At 40.9% G+C, this 11,483-nt stretch overlaps 1 protein-coding gene across 1 annotated transcript; it reads left to right on the top strand.

Annotated features, from left to right (window-relative positions):
- The first annotated feature begins 294 nt into the window (after nucleotides 1-294).
- On the top strand, nucleotides 295-11,166 carry LOC100744322 (zinc finger protein 100-like). The gene is made up of 5 exons (XM_003488569.4): nucleotides 295-7,206; nucleotides 7,701-8,065; nucleotides 8,657-8,738; nucleotides 8,873-9,251; nucleotides 10,560-11,166. Exons 1-5 carry the CDS (start codon nucleotides 7,078-7,080, stop codon nucleotides 10,916-10,918), a joined length of 1,314 nt encoding a protein of 437 aa, XP_003488617.2. The 5' UTR covers nucleotides 295-7,077; the 3' UTR covers nucleotides 10,919-11,166.
- The last annotated feature ends 317 nt before the right edge of the window (nucleotides 11,167-11,483 follow it).

The raw sequence follows: 11,483 nt of genomic DNA, 5'->3' as shown, positions 1-11,483 counted from the left end.
TCGCGCGATTCCTTTTGGGACCGCGCGTTAAACTCGAGGTATGAGCGCAGCTTTTTCTTCGGTTCTTGATGAGAAAAGCGGAGAACAGAAGCGGGAAGCTTCGATTAGTTTTGTGATATTATACGTGATCACTTTGGTGGTTTTGGAAAGGTGTTTCTTTAGGAATATTTCGTACGTGTGTTCGTAACTACTTTCAGGCTTTGATATTTTATGCAAGTGGCTAGGAACTTGTCATGGGTATCGTATTTTAAATCGTAGCGTTGATTTGTTCCATTTTATTCGAAACTCTAGATGAGATATAACATTCATGCTAACGCAATGGATCGTGTTCGTATGCTACATCGTATTACAGATATAATCTTCCAGTAGATTCTAGTACTTTCTAACGAGATCTTCCAGCTATAAGTATACTACTTTCTTCCATTATTGTTTTCCTCAAACAATTGAAATAACACGAAATATTCGGATCTTCGCATTACTCGAGAATTACTAAATTAACAAGAATAAATACAAGGTTCGTTACAGATACGATCTTACGGTACATTCTAATATCTTTTAAGAACATTTCTATCTTCTCTATCTCGAAACACTCGTTACACAAACTTTCCAAGAAAACCATCCTTCTCTTCTCAACGAATACACCTATACGTACTAAATAATTCCACCTTTCACGCAACAATTAAATCTCGCGATCGAAAGGAGCAACCTTGACGCTACAGACCAAGAAGATGCCGGATCTATGGCGGGGCAAAAGAAACGCGCGGTTTCCACGTACCGATCACGATCGATCGATCGATTGATATTCAACGTGCATGTTAATGGGCAATTAATAGTCGCACGGCACTCGTATCGTCGCATACGCGGCGTGCCGGCGGCGGGGGCCAGGGATGCTCTTTTCAAGCTAGACGGTTTTGTAATCTCGGTGTCTCTCCCGGCGTCTCCCGGCGTCTCATTCGTATGCGGTCGACGTGGCCGCGAACGAGCTTATAAGTAACGCAGTAATGACACAGGCTGTCATGGCGCGGAACAGTTTTCTCGGCTCCCATTGTCGTTAAGCGGTTGGCCGCAGCTGATTTATCGGCGCCGCCAGGGAAATTCCGCGCGCGGATCTCTCGCCGGATGCCTGGCTGCCTGTTCCACGTATATCTGCCTACGTGCATTAACGTTGTTTTTCATCGAACGGGATCTAGCTGAAGGATCTAAGCATCAGAGGTTCGCAAGCGTTGCACAGAATTTAGAAAAGGAGCTTCGAACAGGGTGATTTTCGAAGAATTCTTCGTCGAGCATTTTAAGAGACGAAATTGGTATATTCACGGTGCTCGTTGAGCGCGTACGTGAATTTTCGCTCAAAGGGTCGTTAAGTTGACACTTTTACGTGTAAAATAATCGAATTAGGAATATCATTGGAGCTTTTGGAGAAGTTTCTGAGAGTTTCACGAGAAAAGTTTGGGAGAGAGGTTCGCTGACAGTGTATTTATGACCTCCTGCGCTTAGGAAGATAACTGAGATTAAATTTTTGTACAAATAATCGAATTAGGGATATTATCAAAGGTTTCGAAAGGGGTGGATTTTGAAGATTTCGTGGTTGAGAATTTTGAGGATCTTGAGACGAAAGATAGCAAGAACGAAAGATGGTTAGACAGACTTTACTTAGTTTACTTAGACAAGTAACGACTGAAATTACATGAAGCTTTTAAAACGAAAATACGTGTTGTTAACATAAATACAGAATTCTTTCCTATATCTAATATATACATATCTGTATTTTTTTTCACTTTTTAACGATAAAGTTAGAAAAGCAGGTTTGTAGATCGACCGAGTAAGCGGATCGATAAGAGGCAATAAATCGATGCCTCGTGTCGTAAAATGAAAAAATCGCGAAATCCTATTGGAATACTTGTATGAATGTTTTATCATTGCGAAAGAAACCACGATTAAAAAAAAGCCTTAGAAACACGTTATCGAGCAGTGTTATCAGAGATTCTTGTAAAGAGGGGAACATAGGGTTTGAATAGCATATTCATATCGGTGTACTATGTGCGAGTATACACGGAGATAGGCCGATTTTTATGACTATCCAAGTAGACTATCTATCGAGCAACCGGCGTCTTAGCGTTGTCATCGTTAAATTTAGTCGATGCACAACGAAGAGATTTCGCGAATCGATTTGCAAATATTCACTGATTCACGTTTCCATGAATTATAATCGAAAGTACACAAATTGTTCGATGTTAATTAAATTGCTACCTTATAAAACTTTCCAAATTCTTTATATAGATGTTCGTGTATTCAAACTCCGGAGGAACAACATTTCGATCAAGCATCGATCAAATAACACCAGAGTAGAACAAATTATTCTAATGCAACTTTTGCATCGAACATACGCTCTGCCGGTTATTAATATATTTCTAATTGATCTATAAATTAAAAAAAAAAAAAAATGTGAAGTGGCTAAAAAGAGGAAAGATCATAGAACAGTAAAATTACGGAATTGTATTCTCCGTAACAATACGTACTCTTCATAAGGAAAAAGGAACGATTTTTTCAATGTAACTCATGTTCGATAAACGTATCCACCGTTTCGCGGCAACTGTTTTTACATCGAGAACAGTCTGAAACAGGAAGGGATAAATATTCCCGACAAATTATCGTTCTAGATATTACCAGAGAGATAATCGGCGAGATAAGGACGCGTGCCTACAAAACTGTCCGAAGTGTAAAACCGAGAAACGATACGACGTCCAATTAAAACTGCTCCCAACGCGCAGCCTGTTTCAATTCTTTTCTTTCTTTCCTCTCACCTCCGTTCTTGTATTCTCTCTGTTCTTCGATACTAAAACGGCACCGCTCATCTGGCATCGTTAATTAATCACGAATATTTATTGCGTACTCACATGCTCATCCGCCTTGGTCTATCTCGGGAGGCAATTAGCGAAATTATTGCATGAAAAGGAGAGAAAAAATATGTGCGATTCCTCGCGAGCGCGATTCACTGGCCCGTGTTCCACGGCCGTCGTCTCGCTGAAAGCACACTCCAGACATCGACCGATCGTATCCTCGCAATAATTAGTTCATTAATGCCACATTCGTTCCTCCTATTCAATTTCCCGATTATCCGCTTGAGGTAGAGCTTCTAACTCCGCCATTCTTTCCAATCGTCGCGTACCGAGCTTCGTTTACATCGAATTAGTTATACCGTTCCTCTATGGTATTCCTGCGTTTCCTTCTCCCTTCGTATCGTTTCCTTAATTCCAATCGTGAATTATAATTTTCTGTAATCTTTATTAAGACATCTATGGTATCTTCTAATTAAGAAATTTGCAGAGTAAAAGGAAAATTTTCGAAACACCAAATATCATCGAGTTGTTCTCATCTTCGCAATTGCGCAATTTCCTCCATCTTATAAATTCCAACCTTCCGCTATTGCGGAATTTCAATCGTCGTCAAATCTCCTGTAATTTCTATAGATCCAAATTTTTATCGAACCATCGTCAAATTTTTTGCAATTTATTTTTATCGAATTTTATCTGGATATTTGTCTGTTCCCTCCTAATCTACCCGTCCCAATTCTAAAATACCTAAAACCTTATCCAGAGTGCTTCAATTGGGGTAGAATTTGGAGAATAGGAGGGCAAATATCGAGTACAAAATCCTTTGAAAAGTGCAACCCTTCGTCTTCGATAGGAAAGATTCTCGCTTGAGCGTGGCTTTCCCGAGGATCGGTAGGGCTGTCGCGAGCGGAATCGTTCTTCATCGAAGTTTCGAGGTCACTAGACAGAGGCAGACCAATAGCGCGACAGACGGACAGACAGCAGGGCAAGTACACCGATAACGACAAACTGGCCCGAGAAAAACGTCGGTGAAGCGATAAATCAGACCTATTGCATTCCTAAGATAGCGCGTTGTCTGAAAGTCATTACGCTGGCAAAAGTAATTCCCAACTAAGTAAGTAAAGCAATAAATACATAATGCATCCGGCGAGTTTCCCACACGCGTACTCGCTCGCTCGCTCGCTTAAGCGCGGGCGCACAGGCGGGCGACCGCGTTGCAGTCCCTCATCGCGATTCCATGAAATCATGCATCAGCGGGGACCACGCTGTGTGTCGCGGATTTATTTGCCACGCCACGCCGGATCGCGACGCGATTTCTTTTTCGCAATCGCGCGCTCGATCGTCGATCGACCAAAGAAAAGGAAAAAAAAAAAAGAATGAAACGAACGCTGCCTGATCGTATTGGAATCGAGAGGGTGAGGTCGGACCAAAAGTTTCGTATTCCGATTCTGGATACTTTTGCGCGATAATTTAGCAAAATAATGACGTTGGTGAATTATGTTAAGGATTGTAGCTTATAGTTTCTTATTTTAGAATTTCACACCGGCATAGCATGATTGGATGATTCGTAATTGTTGGAAGATTACAAAGTTTCATTTGATTTATTCTTAACTTTGTTGCATTGTTACTAGATTTGTGACTCGTAAAGTTCTACTAATAGTATTTTTGATAGTATGCAAAGAGTCCTAGTGGTCTCTTTTCACGTAAGAATTGTTAATGTACTTCTTGAATATTGGATAATTGTATATATGTAGTTTATTAATCTGATCGAATGAATCGCGTCATCCAAGATGAGATAGTCTGGCGACTAACTTGACCATAGAGAATGTTTGGAAATCGATTTTCGGATCGCGTTACAAATGAAATGTCACGATAATATAGCGTTGGTCATCGGTAGGTTAAATTTGGATGGTCGATAATTCTCGTAGCATGGAAGGAGGAAGCGACATTGTATGATTATACAAACAGATAGCAACAGTTTGAATGGGGAAGAAAATCAAAAGCTGGGAATCTGAATTTCCCTAATTAAGAAGCCCCCGAGAGTTTCAATTAACCGATCCCTTTTTAATATTGCATGAGCGTTTCGCGAGGAAAACGTGACGTTTGCATACACACGCGGGCTCGAAATTTCAGCCACGTTTCTCACGAGAGCCCTCTCTCCCTTTTTCCTTTTCCTTTTTTACGCCAGTATATTTACGCGAGTTCAAGGCACTTGGAAATCGCGTCGCGCGTCGCGTCTGACCGCTGCTAAGGAGTTTCCACTGAAATTCTCGTCCCACTGGCGTCGATGGTGGTCGGGAATGTTGGGAAAGAGGACGTTACGATGGAGGAGCCGCAATTTCTTCGGTGCCCGATTGAAATCCGCGCGCGAATTTTTTTGCCAGTTCGCCGCCAGCAACGTTCGTTGTTTGTAAAGAAGTTTCTGTACTTACGGAGAATAATTCCGATCGAATCAGTCCAATACTTTTCCAAGAGATTCTCGGTTCTTTTTAAGATTCCGTACGAGATTTCCATCTTCGTCGATGATTCCAAAGCTTTGCATTCGACGATTATCAGGCTTAAACGAAGTTCCTGGAATTAAACAGTTTTGATAAGGTTGTTCGTCATAGCGTTGATCGAGGCGATAGTTAATTAAAATTCGACGAAACACTTAGACGTTCAACTATCGTTTCGTTATCGTCGTTAGATAAACGCTAAACGTGTGATTGCACACGATTGCAGGTTGCAAATCGATAAAGTCTTTGGAGACGATGTTACACTCTTTGAGATTATCGAAGAGTTATTAAGGCTTGCGATCTAATCCTTTTAACATTCGTCCGATATCTTGCGAAAGCTAAAAACAGTTTTTTATTTATAAGTAAATATCACACAGAATATTCGAAAGCATCGAATGACGAAGCTAGAACACCAGCGAAGAATCTCGACGGACCGCTATTTCGTTCGCGAGCATACGTGAACTCCAAGCTTCGTTTTATATTTTAATTAATTAATTCGCTCGTTTGGTCTAGATCGTTTCACGAATATCGAGATAATTATTTATGAGTTTACAGACGAGCGAGTGCGGCGCACTTTTGGCTACCACTCACACGTAAGCCGACGCTTTTAATCGCGTGTATGTATATGAGACACGATAGCGTAATACAACAGCGTTATGCATCTTTCGCAGCGCTCTGATTAGTACACTGAAACCGCGGCCACCTTGCCGGCACGCTAATTACTTTGTATCAGCTTAAACTTCCTCGGTTTTCAGCGTAGTTACGTCTCATTGTAGCTTTTATTTGCCTTTTATGGGCCAATAAAGCATCCGAGCACCGCCCCCGCTAACAAGTCTCGTAATTAGGAAATACATACGCTTTACACACGATTCTCCTGCTATGCTGATGGTCTAATTAAGCCAGACATCGTGACTATATTAAAAAACAAACATCGATGAGCATCGATCGAGCCGAGATCCCAGACCGTGAATCAGCTGACGTGCACGCTTGACTTTGTTGCGATGCAATTTGCAAGTCATACGAATGTAGATGAATTTGTGAATATAAAAGACGAGATCGCAGATCGTCGAATACGTCGGTCTCGTTTGGAACTTTCGAGTTGACGCCTGATGAAACGTGAAAAATTTAAAAAAACGATATTCTCAATGGTGTAGTATCTGCAAGCACACGATCTCGCTATTATAAGACCGCATGTGCATAAGCACGCGATGACGGTAAATTAGGTAGTTTTGTTCCTCTAATTGTCGAATTGCATGTTTGTGCATCGCATCGTTAAGGCTATAAATTCGTTTGCATCGAATCTAACGGTGATATTACGTTGGAAAGAGGCCACGCCACACTTACGTATGTTTGCATAAGCGATCAGAGATAAAGCAGCGACCGATCGAAGGAATGATTTTCGTTTAGTTTATCTGCTTTTATTGATATCGTATACTTTCGATTTCTAAGAAAATGTGACGTAGATAGAATATGAAATATCACTTTGACTTCATATATGAGGATATTTTCCTTCACAGAGAAAGAAATTATCTCCACGTATATGAAGTCATAGAAGGTTGTGTAAATGTAATTTTTGAAAGTGAAATCACGTAGCCAGGCAAAGCGAACTTCAAGGACTAGAATTAACCAAGAATATTACAATCTATGCCAGCAATTCATTCCCGATCAATTCTCCGTTGCTCCTTTGTTTCCAGATCTCCTCTCGCTTTCTTCGCGCGTCTGTTTCCATTTCTTCCTACCGTGATCGCGAAATGTCAGAAAACAAGAGGGACATGGCGAGAGACAATTATCGAAATCGCAATGAAATCGGGGAAAACGAAGAGGACGATAGCGAAGTGAAGATAATAGGAATCCAGAAGCGTTGCAAGCGGTGCAAAGAAGTAGGTTCTAGGACTTCGCTCCGATTAGGTTATGATAGGGTCTATAAAAACACTGGGCTAAAATATTCTTTTGATCAGCGACCGGCTCGTTGTATCGTAAGATCGCTGTTCTCTATCTGCTAATTGCATAATTCATTATATAAAAAGCAACCATTTCCAAACAGGTAGACGACGCAATGTTTTTCCATTTTCTCCTCGTTTTGCCCCTCGCGCCCTTCTCCCCCACTCTGTTCCTACGTTTTTTTTTCATCGTTCTTTTTTTCTTTCGTCTCTCGTTTTACGTAATAAAGCGTCGAGTCATTAAATCGCTCATCGCGAAGCACACCTCCTTTCGCGGGAGCACCGCCATTTCTCGCGGAAGCGCTCGCGAAATTATCTAATATCCTGCATATGCAATGTCCACGAAACCGGGGAGATCGTGGCGCGCGATTACACCGAGCGAAACCGCGTGTTAGATATGAAAATTCATCAGACTTTTCCCAACCGGGTGCAAGGTGAAAATCAAGACCGAGGTGCTCGACGAGATCGAGGACTTTTCGGCGAACGACGAGTTGGATGTCGATGTTCCGTACGAAAGTGACTCTAGGAAGAAGATACAGGAGCCACAGGATTTTATTTACACGTTCGAGAAACGTAGGAAAGAAAGAAGAAGAAGCTTGTCTTTGGTTAAAAGAGAAATTACGTCGGACGAATACGTAGACTTCGAGGAATACATAGAGGCGTTGACTACAGGGAAAAGATTGATTTGCAGCGTCTGCAGGATAGAGTTTCCCGATGAAGCGGAGTTCAAGACGCACATGATAGGGCACAGTCACGGAAAATTGTTCCAGTGTGGCCTTTGTGCGAAGCAGTTTTCACGGTAAGATGCGAGTCGTTTAGAAGGCAAAATGATCGACTTCATTTTTTGACAATTTCTTAATCCGAGTATCGGAATATAGGATTTAATTCTTCGGCAACCTATTGCACATATGTATTTCTAGAAAGGAATTTATACCAGTTATGACATCGTTGTTATTACGTATCACTTTTACAAACCTAGCGTTAACTTATATTACATATAATATATATTAGGTTGTCTGAAAAATATCTTTCTTTTACAGACACGTCTTTTACGGCGATGTATCCTTATACAAACATGAAACCTAATCTGTCGAACGTTGTGATCTTTATTTTCATAGAATAAAATGGATCAGACGTAATTCGATAGAATAATATAAAACGTTGTGCATCCATTATTTCCTTATAAAACGAAAGAAATTTTTCGGACATCCTAATACATATAAAAATATATAAATTAATTTCAGTAAAGTTCGATATAAGAAAATTGAATTAATCGAAGGCAAAATTGATAGAAAGGCTAACGAAGTTGATCAGTCGGCTTTGGTATGCCTTGCGCACTAATATGAAGTTCTAAAGGTCGATACACTATATCCACATTTCTTATTCCAAGGTCCTCGGCTCTGAAAGATCACCTCCGGCTGCACGAGACGTTCAAAGCCTTCATGTGCAGGCACTGCAGCCTTCGATTTCAGGTATGCCAGTGTTTCCACGTTTTCTTTCCGTTGTCGAGCGTAAAAACGCTCGAGAACAGCATCGGGAACAAGATCGACACCAGTCTTTCTGCAAAACGTAATCAATTACCGCGGGGACTCGCTTCGAATTCCAGCAGAGGGATCAGCTGAGGACGCATCAGGCCGAGATGCACTCAAACCGCAGGCCGTTCGAGTGCGGCGTGTGCAAGAAGAAGCTGCTCCATCGGCAGTCGTTGCGCGATCACAAGCTGATGCACACCAATGTGAAGCCGTTCGAGTGTTCGATCTGCAAGAAGAGGTTCCTCCGGCCGAGTAGCCTCAGGGCACACATGATCGTTCACACCGCGGACTCGCCTTTCGAGTGCGACCTTTGTCCTGCCAAGTTTAAGAGGTCCTCCGTGTTGAAAACCCACAAGTTGACGCACACTGGTATTAGAAGGTTCGAGTGCGACATCTGCAAGCACCGGTTCCATTTAAAGGGCGCGTTGAAACACCATATATTGTCGCATTATGGTGAGAGTTTGGGAATTTCTCGGGTAGAATGAGTTTGGTAATTTCATAACGGGATTGCATCAAGCTATTTCGATACTGATTTTGGACATGGGTTTAGTAGGCGAATAGTTTCGTAATACAGATAATTTTTGTAGATTGTATCGTGATAGGAGTATGGTGTATTTTGTGTAGCTCGAGATATTATTATAACAGGAAAGAAATTATTTATGCGACAAGCTTCTAGATAGATGGTCTATCTTGCGAATAGACAGCAAGGACGATGAATTGCAAAATAATAGAAATACGTGTCGGGATAACTTATTCCAATTGGTTTTCCAGATAAAGAGAATCTTTTAAAAGATAAAGAGAAGAATTCTTTCAATTCCTTAAGTACGAATTCTCGTGGAACGCAAGTGCAGACAAAGTCACTATATATTTCCAACCTTACGAGGTTAGAATTATTAAAATAACGTGACGAAGCTGATGAGCACAAGTTAGTCAGACAGAATCAATGTGAATATTCTCACAATTAAGTAAAATCGCGGAAGTAAGGTTCGTCTGGTGGTGTGGCTAAAATTGCTTCTCCGCACGAAGATCGTCACGATCTTCTCTACTACGGATTTTACACACTCGTATAAATTCGTGGCTGGTATTGAGACATAAAAATCACGAGACAAGCGTGTCAGCCGCTTACGCCCTTGTGTTACAGCGAATAACCCAGGAAGGTCTGTATTAATTAGAAAATCGAGGATTACGCGCAGACTGCGCTTCTTACACGCCTGCCAATTAAACCCTTCGCGTCGCAAAAGGAGATCTGATGAAGTTTCGAGATATATGATAGACGCGTATTTAAACGGCGATAACGTTTCGGTTGTAAATGCTGGAATATGATGAGGCAGAAACTGGCCGTTTCAGGAACCGACATGCACGCAGTTTTATTTATTCCATTCTTTCCTTTTTCTTTTGTTCAGTTTTTACGAGCACATAAACCGTGGTTCGTCAGTGTTGCAACTAATTTCGTTCAGGTTCCGATGTTTCATACGTTCTACTTGCTAAGGATTGTAGGGAATTAGGAAATAGGGTTGTGCTATAGAGTTTTGGAGCGAAGTTTACGATCAGAATTTGAGTGACTGGAACGATTGGAATTTGAACGAATGAAATCTATTCTTGAGATGCGTTCAACAAGAGATCGTCAAGTATTTTAAAAAGTAAAGAGTTTGAAGGGTAGGAATTTTATCTCGAGTCAAATGCTCCTGGCTCTAAGAGTAAAGACAGAATTAAATGTTAAACCAAAGAAGCCTTCAATTGAATATTCCATTTATTTTGCAGGCGTGAGACCATACAAGTGCGAGGATTGTGGCAAATGTTACCGGAGGTCCTGGGGCCTGAAAGTGCACAGATATCGTCACACGGGGGTGAAACGATTCGAGTGCGATCTCTGCAAATCGCGGTTCAGCGTGAAAACGAAATTGGCCAAGCACATTTACGGTCATATCGGCGAGAAACCGTACAAGTGCGATTATTGCGGTCGTCAGTATGGTGAACGATACCAATTGAAGGCACATAAATGCGGCAACCCAGCTAAGACGAAGATCAATCGATCTTATTCAGATTCGATCACTCAGATCGTGTTCTTTCGTCCCAAATCGACGAGCAGTTCGTTCGATTTGGATACCAAGATTCGATGATTGTAATTATCGATCGTATATATTCGTATATATCCTAATTATGGAATAACGAAAGATATTCATTCTAGGTTTTATAGAAGATCGTTTGTAATATCGGAAAGATGTAAATTAATTGAAAGATCTCGTTGCCGAGGAAGCCATTAATTACGAGACCGATTAAATTATTTATCAACAATGCAAAGAGGAACAATGTACATAGAATGTTTGTTGAATTGTTCAGTTTGTTAAATACACGCCGGTTCTTAAGATTATGAATTTCATTTGTTTCGGACATATCCAACTTTCGAACGCTAAAAATTAAAATCAAGAAATTTTATAGCAACAGGAATACGCGATGGATTGAAAACGATCCAAGGAACGTAATGATTAATAATAAGGATTAAGAATAATAATGAAAATAATGAAAAAGTAGATTCGCAGAAACCGAATCCTATTCTCCTAGTTTATAATTTTTTCTAAAATTCATCGATCACGACTTCTCTATTGACTAGCAAAATTCTAAGCAAAACTGTAACATCTCGTCGATTTATTGCTACTGGTCGGTCACGTTTATCTGTAATGGTGG

This window comes from Bombus impatiens, unplaced genomic scaffold (assembly GCF_000188095.3).
Source record: "Bombus impatiens unplaced genomic scaffold, BIMP_2.2 scf_0248, whole genome shotgun sequence".
NCBI lineage: Eukaryota > Metazoa > Arthropoda > Insecta > Hymenoptera > Apidae > Bombus > Bombus impatiens.
Note: the sequence above shows the minus strand (reverse complement) of the source record. Positions and strands in the feature narration are given on the sequence as shown.